The sequence below is a fragment of the Ostrinia furnacalis genome, unplaced genomic scaffold, assembly GCF_004193835.3.
Source record: "Ostrinia furnacalis isolate ACB-3 unplaced genomic scaffold, ASM419383v2 OfSCF5068, whole genome shotgun sequence".
Taxonomy (NCBI): domain Eukaryota; kingdom Metazoa; phylum Arthropoda; class Insecta; order Lepidoptera; family Crambidae; genus Ostrinia; species Ostrinia furnacalis.
Window position 1 is genome coordinate 81,879 of NW_021135307.1, and position 24,539 is coordinate 106,417.

Here is a 24,539-nt window from a genome sequence, read left to right on the forward strand (position 1 = left end):
ACGGTGAAATCAGACCCTGTGGCGACTATCGTCAACTCAACGCGATAACGAAACCCGATCGCTACCCAATACCACGCATCCAAGATTGTACTTATTTGTTAAACGGAAAAACCATTTTCTCACGGATTGATCTACAACGAGCTTACCATAATTTGAAAATTGCTGACAGTGATATCGAAAAAACTGCAATCACAACACCTTTTGGATTATATGAATTTACGAGAATGAGCTTTGGTTTGAGAAATGCCGCTCAAACTTTCCAAAGATTCCTAAATGATGAAGTTTTACAAGGACTACCCAATATTTTTATATATTTAGATGACGTAATAATTGCATCGTCATCAAAATTTGATCATAAACAACACCTCAGACAAGTGTTTGAACGACTCGACAAATATGGTATTACAATAAACCTAGCAAAGTGCGACTTCGGCAAAACGGAACTAGACTTCTTGGGATACCGTGTGACGAAAGATGGTTTGCAGCCGTTACCTGAAAAGGTCAAGGTCATCTCAGAATTTCCTAGGCCAAAGACAGTAGAAGAATTACGTCGTTACCTGGGAATGATTAATTTCTACAAAAATCACCTGCCAAATTCATCGGAAATACATGCAAAATTAAATGACTACCTACATAATTCAAAGAAAAAAGACAAAACTATTATTTCGTGGACCGAAGAAAGTATCGAAGCCTTTGAAAAAAGTAAACAAAATCTTTTGGAAGCTGTCACGCTAGCATTTCCATCGCCGGACGCCCCTATATCATTGATGACAGATTGCTCAAATACTTGTGCCGGAGCTGTATTGCAACAAAAAGATGGCAATACTTGGAAACCTTTAGGTTTCTTTTCTAAGAAGCTTAGCAATACACAACAACTCTATAGTACCTACGACAGGGAATTACTTGCAATGTACATGGCGATACAACACTTTAGACATCTTATAGAGGGCAGACCCTTAACGATTTATACTGATCATAAACCGATAGTATATTCGTTAATGAAAAACACAGTTGGAAAAAACGACACGCCGAGACGAATACGACACCTCGATTTTATTATGCAATTTTGTACATCAATTCAACACATCAGTGGCATTGATAACATTGTAGCCGATACATTATCTCGCATCGCATCTATTGACATGCCTTCACCCATCGATTACCAAAAATTAGCCCGAGAACAAAGTAACGATGCCGAATTAAAAAACCTGATGCAATCGAGGACATTACACTTTAAACAAATATCTATTCCAAATTGCATCATCCCGATTTACTGCGAAGTTTCTAGAGAAGCGGCCCGACCATATTTGACACAAGCGTTTCGCGTATCAGCTTTCAAAGCCATACACGAAATAAGCCACCCAAGCATACGTACAACACGCAAGATGATCACTGATCGATTTTTCTGGAAAGGAGAACATCCAATGTTATACCTATTTGTTTCTGATGCTAAAATGTAGAGTGCTACTAAAGAACTAGTTTAATCCTTCAAGGCCCGCGAATCTAGACACAATAGATCAGTGTTTTTCAACCTGTGGGTCGCGACCCCCTGGGGGGTCGCGAAGCCTCTATAGGGGGGTCGCGAGGGGTCGTAAAAACTACCTCAGTAAAAAAAATCTTAAAAAGACAAATTAATCCGAAATCTAATTATGCAAATGTTGTATGGATTGAAGCCCTACAATCATTTTTGCAACATTATGAAACGTATGAAAAAAAAGCGAACGATCAGGGGGTCGCCAAAAATTTTTTCATACTAGGGGGGTCGTGTCATGAAAAAGGTTGAAAAACACTGCAATAGATAATCAATTGTTATGGCATTAATGTATGCCGTCTGGGACTTTAAAGGTTAAACGGCGACATTATTGGAACTGGTTTACAATATTTGCTCAGTCATTCATTCAATGAATGAGGTGATGCGTAGACTTTGTTATTAACACAACAGAAACCTGTTAGGTAAGTATGAATGGTCGCCTTTATGTCCGATGTCATGAGACCGACTCACACTTGTCCTTTAAACTTTGCAGTATGCCGAACTAAGTAAGTTATGAATGAATGCTAAAATGCCCTCAGTTAGACCCGACTTCCACCAAGGTGAAATGTTTTGAATAATCAATCAAAATTAATCAAATCACATTCAGATTGAATGATATTGACAGAATTCAGCTGCGCTTCGTCTTGGTGGAAACCGGGCCTTAGTTAGCCTTAAGAAATGTTAAGCTTTTGTCATTTCCAATGCCCAAAAAAACTTTTCAATCAGCACTGCTCACGGCTCACGCCTCACGCGTGACCTTGCCTCAAGGAAGCGTATTGCCACTGCTAACAAACCAGGGTTAGGAAATAAACTTTCCACCTGCCTGGTTAAGGGTTGAGGAAGTGTTGCCAAGCTAACAAAGACTCTTTCATTGTTGTGTTGTTTTATTTGTATCTCTACTTATCTGAGACTTTGTACGCGGTCTATTCCACTTTGATCACCTGGCTTTGATCACCCAGGTGATCAAAGTGGGCTCCAGTTTATTAAAATTTTAGTTTCCTTTGATCTCTAAATAAATTACACCTCCTTTGAATAGTCTCATGTCCAATTATTGTACTTGCATATTTTGTTTTGTAACATTTTTGATATTTTCTAAAAACCGCAACAAACAAATTTGACATGTTATGTGACTATTTAGTGGTGTAATTTATTTAAAGGTGATCAAAGGAAACTAAAATATTAATTAAACTGGAGTCCACTTTGATCACCCCGGTCATTTTATCCATGGGTGTTGATCACCCATGGATAAAATGACCGGACACCTAATTGTCGCTTGGAGTTCACTTGTTCACCTGGGTGATCAAACTGGAATAGACCTTGTACGCCACTAATAGGCCAAACATAGAGCTCTACTCATTAAGTACCAACTGAATTCCGTCACCTGATTTACAAATAAATGATTTGATTTGATTTGCAGGTGTCGCGCCTGCGGCTGCGGCTGCTGCGCACCGTCATCACGCAGGAGGTCGCTTTCTTCGACACCAACACTGACATGAACTTCGCTACTGCGCTCACAGAGTAAGTTTGAAATTTTTAGTAAAGTAAATGTAGTATGAGACCCTGAAAATATTAACCTGACTACAAAAATTAGCCCTAAAAAGTGTTCGATAATCAAGAAAATCGTTAGTTATTAATTGTTGTGGTCACCGTAAACTGTCCACACCGCGGCTTTCGTGTCATGGCTCTTTTAAAAAGGCCTATGTCGCGAAATAAAGAAATGCCATGACGCGTTTCAAGTAGTTAAACTAGACAGATTGTTGGTTAACCACGACAGACGTAACAATCAGCACCACCAGCACCAGACCACTTCTCTAGGATGCTTGGTTCATTATACAAAACTCAATCATCTGCCTATCAACTTACTTACCAACTCTGTAAACCTACGATTTACAACGAATATACTTTCATTCGTTCTGCTCCCACAGAGACATGGACAAGCTGAAGGCAGGCGTGGGCGAGCACGTGTCGATGACGGCTTTCCTGTGCGGCACCGTCGTCATCGGCTCCGCGCTGTCGCTGTACTACGGCTGGCAGCTCACGCTCGCCGGGCTGTCCGTCGTGCCTGTCGCTATACTCGTCGCCGCCGTCGTGTCCAAGGTACCTTTAGTTTGGCTCGTGAAGCTCGCTAATGCGATGGACAGATCTGATCAAGACTGCTATGAGCGGTCTTCGGCACGATTGCATCTAGTTGACCACCATTTGCATTAGGGAAAGATTGCGAGCGGCATCCGCCCACAACAATTCCACGATCACTCTATCAAGAGTGCTACGACTGAGTAGAAGTGAATCTCGTCGGAAGAAATCTTTGGGGGGAGACATTTGTCCGCAGTGAACGTTTTCTGTTGAAAAGAAGTAATCCATTTGGTCACTGGGAAGTTTTGACCAAATCCTGCCATAGAATCCAAGGCTTAAAGGTTTGTGATCTTACAGTGGATGATCTAATGATGAAAATGAAGGAAGCAGGCTTTCAACTGGGCCAAAAGTATTCCATTTGCGATAAGAATCAGTGATCTGCCGTAAATTATTGGGTTACTAACAGGCCTTTATGTTCACAGTACCAAACAAAATGCTCCGAACAAGAAGTGAAGGCATACGGCTCGGCCGGGCGCGTGGTGGAGGAGGCGCTGACCGCCATCAAGACCGTGCGCGCCTACGCCGGCGAGGAGAAGGAACTGGAGAGGTAAGCATCCTTTATTTATTTATTTATTTATTTAATAACAATCTTAGCTCTAACATTACAGGTTACCCCAATGCGATAGAGTAGATTAAGGATAGCCAACAAAGACACCTTATCTTATATAATAACCTTAATACATTAAACATTATGTGGTGTTGCCTTACTTAAAGGCTTTTAAAGAGTTCTTGATTAGTCCACTGATGGACGTCATCCTCTACCATTTCCAACTCATATTTAAATACCTGTAACCTTTGTCTGGCTGATACATTCCTCTTCGTAAGTATAGNGCAATCGAGGACATTACACTTTAAACAAATATCTATTCCAAATTGCATCATCCCGATTTACTGCGAAGTTTCTAGAGAAGCGGCCCGACCATATTTGACACAAGCGTTTCGCGTATCAGCTTTCAAAGCCATACACGAAATAAGCCACCCAAGCATACGTACAACACGCAAGATGATCGCCGATCGATTTTTCTGGAAAGGAATGAACAAAGACATCTCGATTTGGACTAAGTCATGCCTCGAATGTCAGAAGTCCAAAGTTCAAAGACATACTGTATCACCACTAGGAAAATTCCAAAATAGTGACAGATTTGAACATCTACACATGGACATTGTGGGTCCACTATCTTACTGCAATGGTTATCGATACCTAGTAACTATGATAGACAGAGCCACGGGTTGGCCAGAGGCTTATCCTGTTAAGGATATTACCGCTGAGACAGTTGCCGATATTATTTACTCAGGATGGATTGCACGTTTTGGATGTCCCTTGCGTTTAACGACAGACCAAGGTCGACAATTTGAGTCTACATTATTCAACCAACTGTCGAAAAGAATGGGCATTTTGAAATTAAGAACTACCGCGTACCACCCTCAAGCGAACGGTATGGTGGAACGCTGGCATCGCTCTTTGAAAGCAGCACTTATGTGTAGAGGAAACACAGAGCACTGGGTATCAGAGTTACCATCAGCATTGCTAGGGTTACGAGCAAGCATAAGACAAGATACTCAGATAAGCGCAGCCGAGATGGTATACGGAGAAACCATTAGACTACCGGGAGATTTCTTTCAGCCGAATACGCGAGAAATTTCCAATAGCCCTGATTTTTTAAAGGAGTTACGAAACAAGATAGTTAACTTGTCATCTGTGCCTAAACGAAATGTTAAACAAGGAAAAATGTTTGTACATCCAGAGTTACATGAGTGCAACTACGTATTTGTCCGATGTGATTCAGTGACTAAACCCTTAACGCAACCTTACACAGGTCCGTATAAGGTTATTTGCAAGACTGATAAATATTTTAAAATATTGCAAGGAGAGACAGAAAAAATAATTAGTATAGATCGATTAAAACCTGCATTTATGCTAGATATTGATGAACAAGCGAACGCGACAAATAAGGTCGTGCTACCCGATGATCCCGTTGCGACAAATAAGGCAACGACGAATGTAAACAATGAGCCCAAAGTCACAAGATCGGGACGAATAGTCAAACCTGTTGTGCGCTTCGCCCCGTAATCACGAATCACTTTTGCTAATTGATTCTATCTACAATGGGAAAAAGTCAAAGTAAAGTTGCTGACGAAAAAATCATAATTGCCCAAACCGGAGCCGGAAATAGTGCCGCCGCTGCCGCCGCTACACAAATGGATAGAGAGAGAATGGAATTTTACCTGATATTTATTACCATTTTCATCATCATAATTATCGCATATTTCTATTGGAAGAGAGTGAAAAGAAACTATGGAAGATACGTAAGGAGAGAACTTCAAGAACTTCCTGTGCTAGCAGTACGCAGAGGAGAGTCAGGCTTCATCAGCCACTCCCCTCACGCCCAGCACACACAACAAGTGATAGTGTAAAGTGAAAAAGTGAAAGTGAAAAAGTGAAAGTGCAAAGTTCCAAAAGTGCGCAAATTTAAAAAAAAAAGTCATTTGTGTAATCGTATAATTGTGTAATCGTATTTTGTGTATCTACTCGTTTATGTATACTCATGTATGTAGGTACCTACTATTAACTATTACCTTATTTCAAAAAGTGTTATCTTTTAATTAAAGCATAATTGTATAGGTATTGTATTTTTAACCATCTATGTAACCATTTATGTTACAATGTTTAACCATGTATTTTATTTTTAAGAAAGGGGGATGTATTGTAGCGGGCATTAGCGAGATTACTCATACGTATTCCTAATATGTAAAGCGTTATACAAAACTGTTTGAGATCTTATGTGACAAGTCAGTGTCTAATAAATCATCATCTAAAGTGTACGTTTCTTTTATCTTATGGACCCTCATACACGCACAAATAGAGTAGACACCAAAGAGTAATATAATTATGACTAAAAACAAATTCATAATGTAGANGGACCCTCATACACGCACAAATAGAGTAGACACCAAAGAGTAATATAATTATGACTAAAAACAAATTCATAATGTAGATCACTCCAAACCTGAAAAAAAAAATGCTTCGATAGTCAAGATCAAAGGTCTTTCTAGAGCATAAATTAATTAAATCCCTCATTTTACAATCACTGGGAAATTTCGGGAGACAAACAGTGTTTTGGTAGACAAAATCTCAATGTTTCCCTGACTTTCCAGGTGACCCCTCTATTTCACTGACTTTCCCTGACTGCTATGAGCTTCCCTGACTTTTCCCTGACTTTCCCTGACTTTCCAGAATGTGGACACCCTGATTGAGGCGTTATTGATGGGATAGACTAATGCCCGTTTCTCATATTCAATCCTTGTCCAAATCCGGATTCCAACTGTCAAATTGAATTCAGTTTTAGATAAAATGTCTACAATATTCGATGCGTTTACACTTGGTTAGGATTGAATATAGAAACCTAACATAAGAGAGACTCGGCGGGGACTCGTATGTAACCCTTTAGCTCATGATTAGCCCCCTAGCTCGTGTTTAGCCCTTCCTAGCCCATATTTAGCCCCCCTAGCTCGTATTTAGCTCCCCTAGTCCCTTTTGCCCCTTCAAGCCCGTGTTTACCCCCCTTCTAGCATATCTAACTCTCATTGACCTCAATAGTATCTCCCACTGACCTCAACTGTAGCCCCCACTAACCTCAATATCTCCGGGTAGGTGTTGTCCTGCATCTCGTGCTTGTAAGCCTTCTCTGTGTACAGTCGGAAGCATTTCCCAGGACGGGTCCGGCCAGCGCGACCCGCCCTTTGCTGTGCGGAGGCCTTGCTGATGGGAGAGACGAGGAGGGATTCCACTCGGATACGTGGGTTGTATACTTTCTGTGGGCAAAATAATTTGATTATATTATTAACAGCATCAGGTAGTTTCAGCAATCATTCGTTTCAGCTAAATGATGTCCAAAGCTGGACAAAGGCATCCCTCAAGGATTTCACAATGGCCGGTGATGTGCTGTCCGCATCCAGGCATATTAGATTTTTTTCCGTTAACTTCTCATAGTAAGCTAAATAATATGCTTGTTACGAGTAGGTTCACCACAACAGTCGAGCAGTGGCGGGGACCAAACCAGAGTTCCTTGGATAACGAGTCGGCTATCGTCTTTTGAGTTTCAACATGTAACATACATTATATCCGGCTCGAAGGATCAATATTTTAAATGTATTTAATTATAAAAAAACTTGTACTTTAGAATCTATTATGGGTTTTCTTCATTGCCACCACAACTAGAAATGGCCTCTTCATAAATTAATGTGGTAACAACAGTGACTGAGTATCTTGCACTACTTCAGCACTAGCCCATTACTGTCCCGAAGAAGTGGTAGATTCTAAATAATATTGGGACGTGTAAAAGCGCTTAAAAACGCATCTTATTGTTTAAAAATAAACTACTTTTCTCACCTTAGACAATTAGATTTTTAGAGTAGAAAATTTTAATAACTAAATTACTTTTATGACTTTAAGGCCTATTCAGACCTAAGCGGTATTCGCTACCGTCTGCGGCAGAGAAAACCCAGTGGGTATGCGGTAATAATACTGTTCAGACCTAAGCGGTATTCGCTGCCGTCTACCTATGTACCTCTACCCACAGCGGCAGCGAATATCGCTCAGGTCGCTGTAGCCGCGATACTTGATACTAAATACCTGAGCGAAACCCGCGCGGTATGTACCTCTACCCACAGCGGCAGCGAATATCGCTCAGGTTTGAATAGTCCTTTATAACGTACCTGCTTAGCGAATCCCGGGTCTATCACGAAGACCACTCCGTCGATAGTGAGCGAGGTCTCGGCGATGTTGGTGGACACCACAACTTTGCGACCAATGGCGCCGTTGCTACGGTTGGGCGGCGCTGGCTCGAATATCCTGGGGAAGGGTGCAATGTTTATTTATTTATAGGTACAACAACAGAATATGTTAGTGTTAGGCCCAGAAAAGACGGTGAAACGCAACTGCAACTGCTAAAGTCTGGTCCGCGAGCACGTAGAATTTTGTCCAATGACCTCAAGCTACCCATCCTTGTCACTCGCGCGTAATTATGTTGCTGTCGCGCTCGCACACTCACTGCGGGCGCCCGTCGCCCAGTCGCGACAGCAATACAGGGTGTTACTTTGCATTCTTGCCATATTTACAGAGGTTACTATATTACTGATACTGAACACAAATCCTTAAAAAAATAATTCCCGAAAAATTTTTTTTTTAATCTTGAGTATTTTATTTTATCGACAATCTGTTTAACACACCACTAATTATCGTAACGCATGCACATCACTTGTTGGCGATGGCGATGGAGACTTTTTTACTTTTTATTGTATTTTTAAATATCTATTGCAATCTATTGTCTTTTTGACACTTGTAAAAAACTGAAAAATCCATCAAACACAAATCACGTTAAAAATAATACAAAAATGACTGAAGTGTATTCAAACAACGAATAATTTAATCAAAATGGTGCTTGGAGTGTCTGCAAGACGTCTTAGACGAAATGCTTGATGACGTACCCTTAGTGTTACACCAAATGCTCTACTACCAGCAGGATGGTGCTCCCCCACAATAAGGACGTCAAGTGCGCGAATAATACGTTTGGTGAACAGTGTATTGGACGAGGGGTCCAGTAGCTTGGCCACCACGATCCACGGACCTGACACCAATGGATTTTTGGAGTGACTTGAAACGACTGGTATGCGCAAAAGAGATAAACAGTGTAAACGCGTTACATGAAAGGATTGTTTTAGTGAAACTGTGATACAAAACGTTTGTGTTGCGAAAACTAAAGCGAAAAACCTACGCTTCGCCGTGCTAGACTGTGCCTTCATCAGAACGGAGGTCACTTTGAACACTTGCTTCGCAGTACGTAAACTTTGTAAGTAGGAACTTATAAATAAATAATTAATTGTGAATAAGGTGATTTCATTTCATACTTAATTTATTAATTTGTAAAAATAGGGTACAATGTTGTAAATTAATTGAAACCCTATTAATTATTACGTATTTTTGACGGTCCTAAGCCCGTAAAGTAGAAAGGAAAATCTGAAATCAACTGAAGAGTTTTTTAAAATAGTTATTATGACTGGATAAAAAGGCTGGTACCCAGAGCCATAAAATTAAGAACTAGGCCACGCCCACTAGGTTTATTCCACTTGCACCTGTAGAACGTGCGAGACAAAATTGGTTTATTCCAATTTGTACTGAAAAACCAAATTTACTAAAATCTTAGTGTACTTTCTTTATGGGAGTCTCTTGTTTATCTTAAATATAATAGGTATTGTTCCCTACTTTTATCTCTGTGAATATGGCAAGAATGCAAAGTAACACGGTGTATAATTACGCGAGAGCGATAAGGATGGGTAGCTTGGGGTCATTGGACAAAATTCTACGTGCTCACGAACCAGGCTTTATACGAGGCGTTAATTCAGTCACCATTAAAATAGTGCTTACAAATATTAACGTGGCCTTGGGATTAAAAATTTTTAGCGAATAGCAGCTTCTCAAACTAAATTTTAAATAAACAACTTGAAAAAATCGAACAGCCGGCAAGGGAACGGTCGTAGGTTCGAGTCTCGCCTTAGACAGCACGATTTTTTCAAGTTGTTTATTATAAAAAAAAAAATCAGCCTTGTGATAGAGAAATGAGAGACAAGACGTCAGAAACCCGCAGGCAAATGCTAGCATCACCATATTTAGAATAATGGCGCTAGCAGTACGCATTGCTCTGTCACGGCGTTAGGACGGTTTGACGCCAAGTTCTAAATTCTACCAATACAATTTGGTGCTATAGTGCGACGTCAGGCTAACGTTCTACGCCGCGTAAGTACTAGGGCATGCAAAAACCGAGCGGTTTGGAAAAACCGGTTTTTTCGGTTTTTATTTTAAAAACGTTGCCCAGCCGAGTTGGATTCGACGATTGACCTCCTTCTCGAAATTGGACCTACCTAGCTGGATCGTTTGTCCGAGGTAGACATACTTGTCGACAATCTCGAGAATTGAGCTCCCAACTGAAACTGAGTAGGGCGTAACATGGCCATTCGACATAAGCTTCGTTTTGTCCATGTTCATCCTCAGGCCTACCTGTTGGGAAACTCGATTAAGGTCTTCGAGCATTGTGCCAAGATCTTCCAACGATTCTGCCATGACTACAATATCGTCGGCAAACCGAAGGTGAGTGATGTACTCGCCATTAATGTTTATGCCGAATCCTTTCCATTCCAGGAGTTTGAAAGCGTCTTCCAATGCAGCGGTGAACCGTTTCGGAGATATAACATCTCCCTGCCTAACGCCTCGCTGCAGTGGAATCGCCCCCGTGCTCTGCTCCTGTACTCGGACCGACATGGTGGCGTTTTTGTACAAGCACTTCAGCACCTCGATATACCGATAGTCAATACGGCACCGCTGGAGAGATTGTAACACTGCAAGTTATACTCCTCAGTCTTCTGTATAACCTGCCGCAGCGTATGGATGTGGTCTATGGTACTATAACCTTTTCGGAATCCGGCTTGTTCGGGAGGCTGGAAGTCATCGAACCTACGCGCGAGACGGTTCGTGATGACTCTCGAAAACAGTTTGTAGACATGACTCAGAAGCGAGATGGGTCTGTAATTCTTCAGCAAGGTCTTATCACCTTTCTTGAAGAAGAGCACCACCACGCTTCTGTTCCATGCCTCTGGCGTAGTTCCCTGGAGTAAGACGGAGTTAAAGAGTCTCTGAAGGACTTTCAGTATCGGTGTTCCACCCGCATTCAGAAGCTCCGATGTTATTCCGTCATCACCCGGTGCCTTGTTGTTCTTTAGCTGTTTGAGAGCCATCCTAATCTCGTATAGGCTGATGTCCGGGATATCTTCGGTATAGTGTCGAGTTAGCTTAGCTCTTGGATCTGAAGTTGAGCTATCAACGGGTTTGGTGACCGAGGTATATAGCTGTCCATAAAACCTCTCGATCTCACCCAGAACCTCGGCTTTTGTTGACGTTACACTACCGTCCGCCGTCGTTAGCTTCGTCAGCTGGCTTTGCCCAATAGAGTTGTCTCTTGCGAACACTTTGGAGCCTTGGTACCGCTTCCACATTGCATTACAATAATTGTTTTTATTGATATGACTAAAGAAGCGTGTTCTTGTATGAGTTATTAAATTATCTAAAATCGTAGAAGAAAAACCGAAAAAACCGAAAAACCCGGATTTATAACTGACAAAAACCGAGTTCCAAATTGTGTCGGTTATCCGGTTTTTTCGGTTATCCGGTTAACCGGTTTGCATGCCCTAGTAAGTACGCGTTATATTTGGCGAAGCCTTACTACTAAATACGCCGGAGCGTAAAGCGAATTTAGAAATTAAAACTATCACTTAAGTAACTTGTTGTAACCAAAAGGTTAGTAAATTAATATCATTTTTTCGTTTATTTGCTTTTAACGACTAAATTTGACGAATTTAAGTACAGAATTAGATTGATTAGGCTTAAGAACATTAATAATGTAAGTCCGAAATCACACAGTTACAAGTAGTAAGCTGTAACAACTTACCTCTGTTGCAAATTCGGTGGCAGCGTCGAATACAGCGGTATACACTTCAACTCCCCAGCATCTGGCCCCAAATTGTCTATCTCCCTCTTGATCCTTTTACACGCATCTTCTATCTCTTCCTGTCCCGTCAAAAACAGCAATATATCACCCGCAATCTCTTCGCATATGTGTATCTGAACGACTGTTCTGATCGCTGCCTCCAAATAATCTCTCTCTGGCTGCGGTGTGTAAAATATCTCTACCGGATGCGTTCTCCCAGGCACGTTCATAAGTGGTGCATTGTCAAAGTACTGTTGAAACTTCCCAGCGTCTAATGTGGCAGACATAATGACCAGTTTCAAGTCTGTTCGCTGTTTTATCACTTCTTTCAAGACCCCCATGAGAATATCAGTGGCTAGGGTCCTTTCGTGGGCCTCATCGAGGAGTATCACTCGGTATTGTTCTAGCATGGGGTCTGACATGGCTTCTCGGAGCAACATACCGTCTGTCATATATTTGAGGACTGTCTGTGGTCCAGAGCAGTCTTCGAAACGAATGCTGTAACCGACTTGCTGACCTGTGGACAGATAATGTAATTTGTAAGAATTAAAATGATGATGAAGTTAATGTTATTAGAGGCTTTAAATATTTTGCGGTTTTTGGAGGTAATTAAATTAACCAGGAAACTTTGGGTTCATTAATCGCGTCATTATAATAAGATCATAGTTTGAATCCACATAAAGTTCATTTCAAAGTATCACCTGATTCTAATGTACCAGATTGAAGATTCTAGAACCAAATACATGGTCTTATGACTGGTAACTTATATCAAGCTTTTGCTTAAGGAAAATTAGACACACCCGTGTAAAGAGCTTGCAACTAAATTGCAATTTTGACTATATTATTCTCCCAAGACTATTTAGCTGGATGATATCATCATAAATTGCAGTGAATATGGAAGACATTGACAAGTATTCGTGTAGACGAGCAGTTGGTCCATTAGTGAAAAATTACAAATTTCGACCGGACTATTTGTATAGGACTGTAGAACTATTCCTAGGACCAAAGGCCTTTTGGCTGTTTACATTTAGGGCGCTTTCAAATTAGACGTTTTGAGCAAGGGTCAGTCGTAGTTCTCAAGACTGCAGCTAGTCTATAATTTGTCATTTTTATTCTAATGCAGTTATCATACAATTCTCCGTGTTCGTCCGACTCAAAACGTCTTATTTGAAAGCGCCCTTAGAACTGACATTGTCACATACCTAGAGCCACATCCATCTCCTCAGCCACTCTCTGAGCCACCGACATAGCTGCCACTCGTCGTGGCTGCGTACACGCCACGCCCTTCGACTTGCCAGCGGTCACCGTCGCAAACTCCACCGACCACTGCGGTATTTGAGTGGTCTTGCCGGAGCCCGTCTCGCCGACGAGGACCACGCATTGGTGCGTGTTGAGGAGTCTCATGAAGTCGTTCTTGTATTCCCAGACTGGGAGTCCGAGCCGGCGTCGGAGAAGCTCGTGGTAGCGCTGGGAGTGTGGAAGACCTGTGGAGGGTACAGTTTATTTGTAATAACATAAAACTGTTACCCACTTACTAATAAAAAGTTGCACAGTTATTGAACACTGTTTTAGAATGACATTTCCATACTAAACTGATTAGTAAGGGGGTTTATGTATAATACCAACACCCTGTCTATGAATCTAGTCATTTAAGTAAATCTATCTTTGATTGTAAAGTGACATAAGTATTGCAATACTGGATTTTTTGCTTCCAGAACTTAAAAATAGAATATTATGGGCCCTTATCCCTAAGACCGTTTATTTTATTTTACAATAATACAGTGAAATAGACGAACTTAATGGCCATAAATGGCATATAGGCTAAAGAGGAATCAGCTCAAAGCAAATCTGGTTTTAGGACGATTTCCCCCAAACTACTTCATCATAGCCTGTAATATTTCAGTAGGAATTCTTACTCTATCATATACTCAGAAGGACTTAAGTTTTAATCAAGGAGTTACAGTGGTGGAAACACGAGTAAGGCTGGTTTTAGTATCGCGCTGACGCACGCTGATCGTCGGCGCTGACAGCCAAAATGTATGAAACGTCGGCGCCGAGCGGTCAGCGTCACTCAAAAACGTTTCCTTCAATTACATACATATTGATCTGTTAGCGCTGACGGTTAGCGTGATTCTAAAACCCGCCTTACAGTGGTGACAACAAAAGCCGTTTAGTTGGATCGTACCTGTAAAATGGTTAATCCCAGGCGTGCTGGTAGTAGTAGGCGGCATGCTGCTCCCAAGGCTGGCCGCGGGCTCTGACGACTCCCCGCTGCCCCCCGACTTGGCTGCGGCAGCTGCCTTCTCCTCTCTGGTGAATAACGATTGCATATTTTATGCAGGCTAATATCAATACAGATAGTGGAGGATACAGTCCCAGGTATTTATTTTATTCTTCTTTTATTGATGGCGATGAACTTGTGCTTATTTATTTTATTGTTAGGAAAACAAACAGTAGCACACATAGAGTTACTAATTAAACTTCACATTTGCCAAAACAGTTTTCACAAATTTTAATAGGTAGTTCTTTTTGAATTCGAAACCAGTGTGCACTACCACTCAACTGATGGTACAAAACGTAACTACCACATCAATTAAGTGGTCGCAAAAGACTGTGTAACAATTGATTTCTATTGTCTCGATTCTGGTGCTTGAAGGGCTACACAATAATACAAAACATTGATACAAGAAATTCTTCACATTATTATTTATTATTACAGCTTTATATTCCACATTTTTACAGTTTGATTCAATTAATCTATATCTCTTGTTTGTGGCCCCACTTGGGTAAAAGCCTCCTCCATCTTTTTCCACCTTTCCCTGTCGCTGGCTATGTGCATCCAATTTTTCCCTGCCTTGTTTGTTATGTCATCGGCCCATCTTTTCTTCGGCCGTCCTACGTTTCTTTTGCCTTTTGGGCCTTGCCATTTTGTTGTTTGATAGGTCCACCTCTTATCTTTATATCTTGCCAAATGACCTGCCCAGTTCCACTTCTGCTTTAGGCTAAATTTAAGAGCATCTGATAATTTAGTTTTCATACGGATGTCTGTGTTTCTAGTCTTTTGTATTCTTCTTAGTTTTAAGATACTTCTCTCCATTGCGTGTTGACAAGAGGAGATTTTGTTTTTTACTCTTTCCGTAAAGACCCATGTCTGGCTAGCATAAGTTAGGCTTGGGAGAATGCAGGAATCCATTATTGTCTTTTTTATATTTAAGTTATAATTCCCTTTTAAGATTTCTTTTTGTGCCCAGTATTTCTTCCATGTTACACCTATTCGTCTGTCTAGTTCGTTTTCGTTGCTGTTTGTATCGAATGACACCAATTTGCCTAGGTATACATAGTCATCTACATATTCTATAGGTTTTTCCTCTATTTTTATTGTTTTCCTAGGACTGTTTGACATGATTTTAGTTTTAGAAGCGTTCATGTGTAAGCCGATTTTTATACTTTCATAGTTCACACTTTGCAACATTTTCTCTAAGTCTGTAGCTGATTCACTGAATAGAACTATGTCATCTGCAAACCTTAGGTGTGTCAATTTATTATTATCTATCCATATGCCTCTATTTTTCCAATCAATATTCTTGAAAATGTCCTCCAGCACAGCTATGAACAGTTTAGGAGAGAGCGGGTCTCCCTGCCGCACTCCTCTTCCAATTATGAACTCTTCTCCTTGTCTTTCCAGTTTTACTCTGCTTACGCTTTTGGAATAGATGTTTTTGATGATATTTATGTATGTTTTATTTATATCGTTGTTCCTTAGAGCAGTCCATATGGATGAGTGCACTATACTGTCGAATGCTTTGGAATAATCCACAAATGCCAAATAAAGTGGTTTATTAAATTCTTTAAATTTCTCCATTACTTGTTCTATTGTATGGATGTGATCAATTGTTGAGTAATGTGGTCTAAAGCCCGCTTGTTCTATTGGTTGATTGTTATCAATTTTTGATGCTATTCTGCTGAGAAGTATTGATGAAAAGAGTTTATATATTGCAGATAGTAGGCTGATAGGTCTATAGTTGCCGATGTCGAGTGGACTTCCTTTTTTATACAGTAGAATTATGTTTGAATTCTTCACATGAGTAACTATAATTGAGCAAATTACCGTTTCATCAAATAATACAGAATTAGCACAATGTGTTGCAATTTATCTGATTTTAAAGTAACAGTAATGTACTAAATTTTTACTTGACGTGAAAATAGATTTACATGAGGAAATAGAACAAATTAGGAAGAGGATTATAAATGGAAAAATGGCATTTTATCTAGCTAATTAGATTTGGGCAAGGTTGTTAGATTTATCTTTAATCTTAAGGCTTATTTATCAGCATCAAACAAGTATATGTACTTGAAATAACTGTAATACTTAGGGAGTCGAACCCACTGCTTTACAGGAAATGTGAACGTCAATTTTAAATGGAGGAGCATCTAGTGGTAAACTTACATTTAGCGACCGGTATGTTTGTTTTTACTCACGAAAATTGTGAGTTGACATTAAAAGTAACTAACCTATACGGCGCTAATTACGATACAAGTAGTAATAGAGAAAATGTTGTACATTTGGGGGTAATTTCAACCACAACAAAGAAACATTCGAAATCAAGCATGGTAGGTATACCATCAACATGTTGAGGTACCAAAGAATTAGGAAATTTGTTAATACTGACCTTTTTTTCTTGATAAAAGGGTCCATCACTTCAATCCGACGTTTGGACATCTTATACTAAACACCTAGAAGACAAATTATTTGAATTTCACGTGAAAATTCCGCTGATTTTCAGAAGAAAACGCGACGCACAAAATGGCGTCCGAAATTATTTTGAAATAAAGAAAAATAAATCGATTCTCTATGGAAGACTAGTGATGTCCGATACATTCGATTTAGTCAGTTGAGCTTTTCTTGATATAGCTCAGTTCTAAATGGTAAGTGGTTTATTTCTTTGCGTTACTAGTTGCAATAAAAAAAGAAATTAGATAGAAAACGTTTCATTGTATGCATTACACGTTTCATCATATATTTCGAAAAATAAATGACGATAAAAATAAATAAGATCGGTGTGTGAAACGGAGCGCTGTTAAACAAAAATGTCAGAATCAACAAGGGACGACGTATTTTGACTGCGTGCTAATTACTAAAAATTTGTAAATTACTTTTGTAAATGTGTAAATATCTTGTTTGTTTTACAAGTATAAATAAAGTGCCGTAGATTGGTGAATAAATTAAGCATGTGAGTGGATGTATCGTTCCACAATTGTTTATTGTGCAGTCGTCAATCGAGTTCACGTGAATTAGTGTTACATTACAACGAAAACGAAGCAGGCAGACGACTTTATTGCCAAGTTTCTCAATAGACGTGAGTATAGAGACATAATTACAAGATTTCCATGGAAATTCTGTTTGAAATTCCTTTGATGTTCTTGGTGAGGTAAATTCAAAATGGCGGAGTGATTCCATGAAGTTTGTTTTGTTTAAATTTTATTTATATCGTGACTAATCTGAGGTGATTTCGCGTGTGCTTTGTGCAGTAGTAGGCGCGGTATGTATGTGCGCTGGAGTGTGAAAACAAATTATATCGTTTTTAAAAGGTTAAAAGAGGTTAACGAACTTGTTCTAACTTGTCCACACTTGCACACTGATCATCATTGTTGACCCCTTCACGCATGCAATTTGCTAAATTGCGTATTTATATTCGCACGATATTACTGCCCTGTCTTTACGTAAGTACGTCTTAATTTTTGTTGTCATTTTTAAAACCAGTTTTTAATTTCTTATTTCTTGGTTACACATATCAATATTAACTTGTTAAGTCATTTGTTACAATTTAAATTAATTAAAAGTAATTATTGAATTTGTAATTTTAAGTATATCATGTACTAGCTTTTGGCCGCAGCTTCACCCGCATGAAATTTAGTTTGTCATAGATAGTAATTATAGCCTATATTATGTTATTCTGGGCTATAAACAATAATACTGTAAAGTTTCATCAAAATCCGTTCATGGGTTTTTGCGTGAAAGAGTAACAAACATGTTCACATCCAGTCATCCATACAAACTTTCGCATTTATAATATTAGTAGGAAGTCAAAATTATAAATGCAAAAGCAGGTACAAAATTTCTGTAAAACATTGTAGGTACATTGTAGATATTGTAATATCTGTAGAACTATAGTTCTGAAAGATTATTCATACATGAAAGCAGAATTTATGAATCTTTAAAACGTAATTCAATTGAAATAAAAGAAAACAACATTGTATCCTTCTGTATTCCAACAGATGTTGAGTGTTTATTATTGAAATATTCAAATTTAACCATGCTAATGGTTTCGCACTCACCGCTGTGACGCATGTCTCTCTGAGCCCTGTGTTAATGCACATCTGCTGAGATCTGGCCCATTTTTTGTCCAGTAAGTGTTTTATTCCACTCTGGCTGGTTTCCAGCGTTGTTAAACATACTTAAATTGAGACTAGACGTCTAGGTGCCGAGGTAAAATACCCATATAATTTTGTAGAAATGTATTTTTGTTTCTATGAGTTACTTATAGAAGTGCATGAAATATTAAAATGTGAAATTTGCTAGGAAAAAATAACTATTCTGGCTGATTTTATGATTTTACCACAAACTCCTTTGGTGAAAGACAGTATTCACATTCAAGATAAAGATTCAGTTAAAATGCAGTACAGTTCAGCCACCTAAAGTACATATTCTGCATCGTCGTTTGTTTCAGCCGAAAGACGTCCACTGCTGGACAAAGGCCTCCCCCAAGGATTTCCACAAAGGCCGGTCCTGCGCCGCCAGGCACCTCCCGCGACCTTCACCAGATCGTCGGTCCACCTAGTGGGAGACCTGCCCACGCTACGTCTTCCAGCTCATTTTCTGCATACTTTTTTGTTAAAGTAAATAGAAATGGTGGCCCCAATTACATCATTTTTGATTATAATACATATCTTAAACATGTGGTACCTACGTACAATGTTTTACGAATGATTCAACGCTTTTTACAATTGTAATGTTGCCAACATTGAGTCACACTATGCCTAACGTTTAATTGCTTGGTAATTGTGCTATCCCAATTCACGTTGTTACAACTAATTGGTGTTTTTACAGCATCATTAAGCGACGGCAACTGTTCATCTAAACATGTTCACTTGGTTTTGTTGCAATGATACCATAGATAGGGTAAACCGACAGTCATTGGACGCTGCCAGTCATTGGACAAAACAACCCTTGAATTTTCTTAAAATGAATATTCCTTCAAATAAAATGAATATTCCTTCTAAAAACGCCCTTTTATCTCCATCAGTCGGAATTTCTCAGTTGTTGAAATAGAAATGCTATTTTTAATTCAGTAAATAACTGTCCAATAACTTTCTTAAGTGTCCAATGACTGGCAGTTTACACTATTTTCCGTACAAGAGATACCAACGTGACCTTGACGTACCTTTACGGTATAAATCCAGAAATAATTAAATTAAACACAAATTACTCAGTATTTGTTTATCGTGAAGACCACAAAATACATTGTATAATTTAATTAATAGATAAATTGCAAATATTGCTTTTCCGTATACATGTATAGGTACATGTTTTCCTATTATTTAGTGTCTTGTAACATTTACTGTAAATTGTTTCCCAATATCTATAATTTGGACAGTTATATTCTAGCTTTGTAATTTGAACTGAATACCTGTGTGTTATGTTGAATTTAATATCTAACATCCGTATTCACAAACATTACTATGAGGTCTCACAGTGCGCGTGGCCGCACAGGGTGACACGAACCAATCACAGAGCTCTATTCAACGCTGTGCGTTCGATTTACTGCCTCACTTAAGTAAGCATCGTTTGTGAATACGGGCGTCATACATTTATGTCCCTTGAAGCTGAAAATCAAGCTTCTAAGTTGAGCCTTTTTTACAGACTTAAAACAAAAGGAGGAAGTTCCCAATTTGGTTAGATTTTTTCTAACATTTGATCGCGTTTTTATTAACATGGTTTTCATTGTTTTCCAGATGGTAGTTCGCTGGGCGAACCTCTCATTGTACGAGTAGAAAACCACCATGGGTCAACAGACTTCAAGGAAGAGTAAGTATCATCCCCATTGTTTCATTGTTAAATGTTTATGTAACTTTGTTATCTATTAGTTTTTCACGTTTAAACCAATGAAAAACGACAAAATGTTAGTACAGAATAAATTAAAATGGAAGAGCTACGGGACTATTCCCACCTCTCGTTCCCACCGCTGCAACTCCTGTGTAGCCAGGATCTACAGCTTGACCGCCAATAACCCAACCAGTGGAGGTCAAGTTTGTCCCGGGGGAAAGTTAAACTGTGATTGGACCCGCAACGAAATTAATCAGAAGAACATTGGAGGAGTTCGAAATTAAGGTTCGACTTCCCTCCATTGCAAAGCGGATGGAAGAGCTAGTAAACTTTTCCATAAAAAGGCGGGGTAGTGGCGTGTGAAGGTATATTCCCTTTAATATGGTCGAGTGAAGCAATGGCTGGTTCACACGTCATGTCTGTGAACAGGCGCTGCCTTCGGGGACAGGTCAAGGAAAGATAAAGCAAAAACAAAATTGATTTAACGTCAGCATCGGACTGTTGTTCGTCACTGGTTTGTGGTGAACTCACTCCTAACACAAGCTTGGAGGAGTTAACGGGACTCAGTAATTTGTGAAATACAAAATCTATACTAATATTATAAAGCTGAAGAGTTTGTTTGTTTACTTGAACGCGCTAATCTCCGGAACTACTTGTCAGATTTGAAAAATTCTTTCAGTGTTAGATAGCCCATTCATCGAGGAAAGCTATAGGCTATTCAACATCACGCTAAGATCAATAGGAGCAGAGCAACAATGAAAAATGTTGCGAAAACGGGTTTTCCCGCGTACGAAGTCGCGGGCACAGCTAGTTACTAATATTTCTTAAAAAACTTACAGATTTCTTACTAGGTACTTCCGCCCGGTGCGGTAATTTCGAAGCTAAAGACTTATTTATCAAATTGTACCGATTTTTATGATAAAAAACCGGTTCCCAAACCGCGGCGCCGGTGTAACATGATAGTTAATTAAGCTATCAATTAGTAGGATGGGTTGTGGGGCTCTCAACTAATTATTACGATTAATTTACTTTTTATAACTGTTCATGCGATAGTAGTTTTGGAAGGTCTAGCTAGGTGTACTCTTGTGGTTTAAACTATAACTTACGCCCGTATTCACAAACGATGCTTGCTTATGTCAAGCAGCAAATAAATAAATAATAATAAATATCCTTGGACATTTTACACTGCGCCACTAGCCCCAAACTAAGCAAAGCTTGTACTATGGGTACTAGACAACGGATATAAACATACTTAAATACTTTTTTTTTTTTTTGTAAATACATACATATTATACATAGAAAACACCCAGTCCAATACAAACAAATATGTTCATGCACACAAATGTTTGTACTGTGCGGGAATCGAACCCGCAACCTCCGGAATAGTAGTCCGATTCGAACCACTACACCAAACGGCCGACAATGGAACGCACAGCGTTGAATAGATCTCGAAAACGTGCTCGTAAAAAAAACATAGCTCGTAGAAACGATGGTCGTTGGGGCAGAAAAGTTCTCGAGCGACCACGGGCTGGAAGACGTAGCGTGGGCAGGCCTCCTACTAGGTGGACCGACGATCTGGTAAAGGTCGCGGGAAGATCCTGGGTGCGGGCAGCGCAGGGAGGAGGGGAGGCCTTTGTCCAGCAGTGGACGTCATTTGGCTGAAACGAACGAACGAGGATTAGGAGTCGCGACGAAAGCTACTTAATATATGAAACTAATATATGAAACGGGATCCACGCGTACAAAGTTTTGTACGCGTGGATCCCGTTTCATAAAAATGTTTTTTCCCGCTAACTTCCATTCCCGTAGGAATTTTGCAATATCCTGTTGTAACTAAGCTTTAAGTTTACTAAGGTACCTGCATGCCAATTTCAAGCGTCTAACTTAAGCGGTTTAGATTTTTCATACTAAAGGATTTTCCCACTAATTCCCGTTCCCGTGTGAATTTCGGGAATTCCTTTCTTAGTGCACCTCTACGGTACCTAAGCTACGTCCCTTCCAAATTTCAAGTGCCTACGTTTAGCCGTTTAGGCTGTGCGTTGATATGTCAGTCAGATCGGGCCCACTAGAGTGAGCCCGCCGTAGGCTGGACTTTGGTCCAACACCGCGGTGGGCAACCCTCTAGTTGGGTTCGCCACTGATCGGGCGCCTTATGCGCTCGATACGGCCCGATCGCGAACGTCGGTCTGCGACCGACGCGGACGAGCCTGGGCTTCGCTTCGCGAAGCCCACACTCGGCCTCGTCGGCACGCGCACCGACGATCGCCAAACGGCTAGAGTACCTTCTGTACTCGCCACTCTGCCCGGTGAAGCTGGAAAAGCTCCTCAAGCAACCAGCGCGCGTCCCTTCAAAAAAAAAAAAAAAAAAAAATGTCAGTCAGTCAGTTTCTCCTTTTATATATTTAGATCAGGCGCGCACGCGTTTTGTGGCTGCGTCTGTCGCGCGATTTGTCGACCAGTGTGCGCTGTCGCTAAACTATTTGATTTGATTTGATTTGCAGGCGGCGAGTGCACTTGCGGCTGCGGCGCGTGGGAGCGGCGCCGCTACGCCGAGTCGCCGAGCAGCGTGCACCGCTACGTCAGCGCCGTCACCGACCGGTATGTAGCGTGCTCGCAGGCGGCGAGTGTAGCGCGGCTGCGGTATGTAGCGTCCTCGCAGGCGGCGAGTGTAGCGCGGCTGCGGTATGTAGCGTCCTCGCAGGCGGCGAGTGTAGCGCGGCTGCGGTATGTAGCGTCCTCGCAGGCGGCGAGTGTAGCGCGGCTGCGGTATGTAGCGTCCTCGCAGGCGGCGAGTGTAGCGCGGCTGCGGTATGTAGCGTCCTCGCAGGCGGCGAGTGTAGCGCGGCTGCGGTATGTAGCGTCCTCGCAGGCGGCGAGTGTAGCGCGGCTGCGGTATGTAGCGTCCTCGCAGGCGGCGAGTGTAGCGCGGCTGCGGTATGTAGCGTCCTCGCAGGCGGCGAGTGTAGCGCGGCTGCGGTATGTAGCGTCCTCGCAGGCGGCGAGTGTAGCGCGGCTGCGGTATGTAGCGTCCTCGCAGGCGGCGAGTGTAGCGCGGCTGCGGTATGTAGCGTCCTCGCAGGCGGCGAGTGTAGCGCGGCTGCGGTATGTAGCGTCCTCGCAGGCGGCGAGTGTAGCGCGGCTGCGGTATGTAGCGTCCTCGCAGGCGGCGAGTGTAGCGCGGCTGCGGTATGTAGCGTCCTCGCAGGCGGCGAGTGTAGCGCGGCTGCGGTATGTAGCGTCCTCGCAGGCGGCGAGTGTAGCGCGGCTGCGGTATGTAGCGTCCTCGCAGGCGGCGAGTGTAGCGCGGCTGCGGTATGTAGCGTCCTCGCAGGCGGCGAGTGTAGCGCGGCTGCGGTATGTAGCGTCCTCGCAGGCGGCGAGTGTAGCGCGGCTGCGGTATGTAGCGTCCTCGCAGGCGGCGAGTGTAGCGCGGCTGCGGTATGTAGCGTCCTCGCAGGCGGCGAGTGTAGCGCGGCTGCGGTATGTAGCGTCCTCGCAGGCGGCGAGTGTAGCGCGGCTGCGGTATGTAGCGTCCTCGCAGGCGGCGAGTGTAGCGCGGCTGCGGTATGTAGCGTCCTCGCAGGCGGCGAGTGTAGCGCGGCTGCGGTATGTAGCGTGCTCGCAGGCGGCGAGTGTAGCGCGGCTGCGGTATGTAGCGTGCTCGCAGGCGGCGAGTGTAGCGCGGCTGCGGTATGTAGCGTGCCCGCAGGCGACGAGTGTAGCGCGGCTGCGGTATGTAGCGTCCTCGCAGTAGGCGGCGAGTGTAGCGCGGCTGCGGTATGTAGCGTCCTCGCAGGCGGCGAGTGTAGCGCGGCTGCGGTATGTAGCGTCCTCGCAGTAGGCGGCGAGTGTAGCGCGGCTGCGGTGCGTGGGAGCGGCGCCGCTACATCACGCCGTCACCGACCGGTATGTAGTCTAAAGCCCAGTCCGTGAGCACGTAGATTTTTGTCCAATGACCCGAAGACTGTGCGACGGGCGCCCGCAGTGAGTGCGCGAGCGCGACAGCAACATAATTACGCGCGAGCGATAAGGATGGGTAGCTTGGGGTCATTGGACAAAATTCTACGTGCTCACGGACCAGGCTTTAGCAGGATTTTGGCTTTGGCATTGGGAGGGAGCCCCCCAGGGGAGGCGCAAAGACCTTTAAAGGGGGGCGCGGGCCATCTGTGTGTGTCCTTAAGTATAAAAAACCTACAACCGCTGAGAGAATGCATTCCAGACTGCTCGATACTAC

The 24,539-nt window shown here is 41.9% G+C and overlaps 1 protein-coding gene across 2 annotated transcripts in view; it reads right to left on the reverse strand.

Annotated features, from left to right (window-relative positions):
• Positions 1–17,023, reverse strand: part of Dhx15 (DEAH-box helicase 15) — a 41,315-nt gene extending 24,292 nt beyond the window's left edge. For both annotated transcript variants that reach the window (XM_028315224.1, XM_028315223.1), the window contains exons 1-6: positions 16,872–17,023; positions 14,387–14,511; positions 13,404–13,685; positions 12,163–12,718; positions 8,381–8,516; positions 7,299–7,477 (exon numbers count right to left, since the gene is read on the reverse strand). In XM_028315224.1, coding sequence (XP_028171025.1) covers positions 7,299–7,477; positions 8,381–8,516; positions 12,163–12,718; positions 13,404–13,685; positions 14,387–14,511; positions 16,872–16,921 — 1,328 coding nt within the window. In that variant the 5' untranslated portion in view covers positions 16,922–17,023. The remainder of the gene's footprint in view (positions 1–7,298; positions 7,478–8,380; positions 8,517–12,162; positions 12,719–13,403; positions 13,686–14,386; positions 14,512–16,871) is intronic.
• Between the last annotated feature and the right edge of the window lie 7,516 nt (positions 17,024–24,539).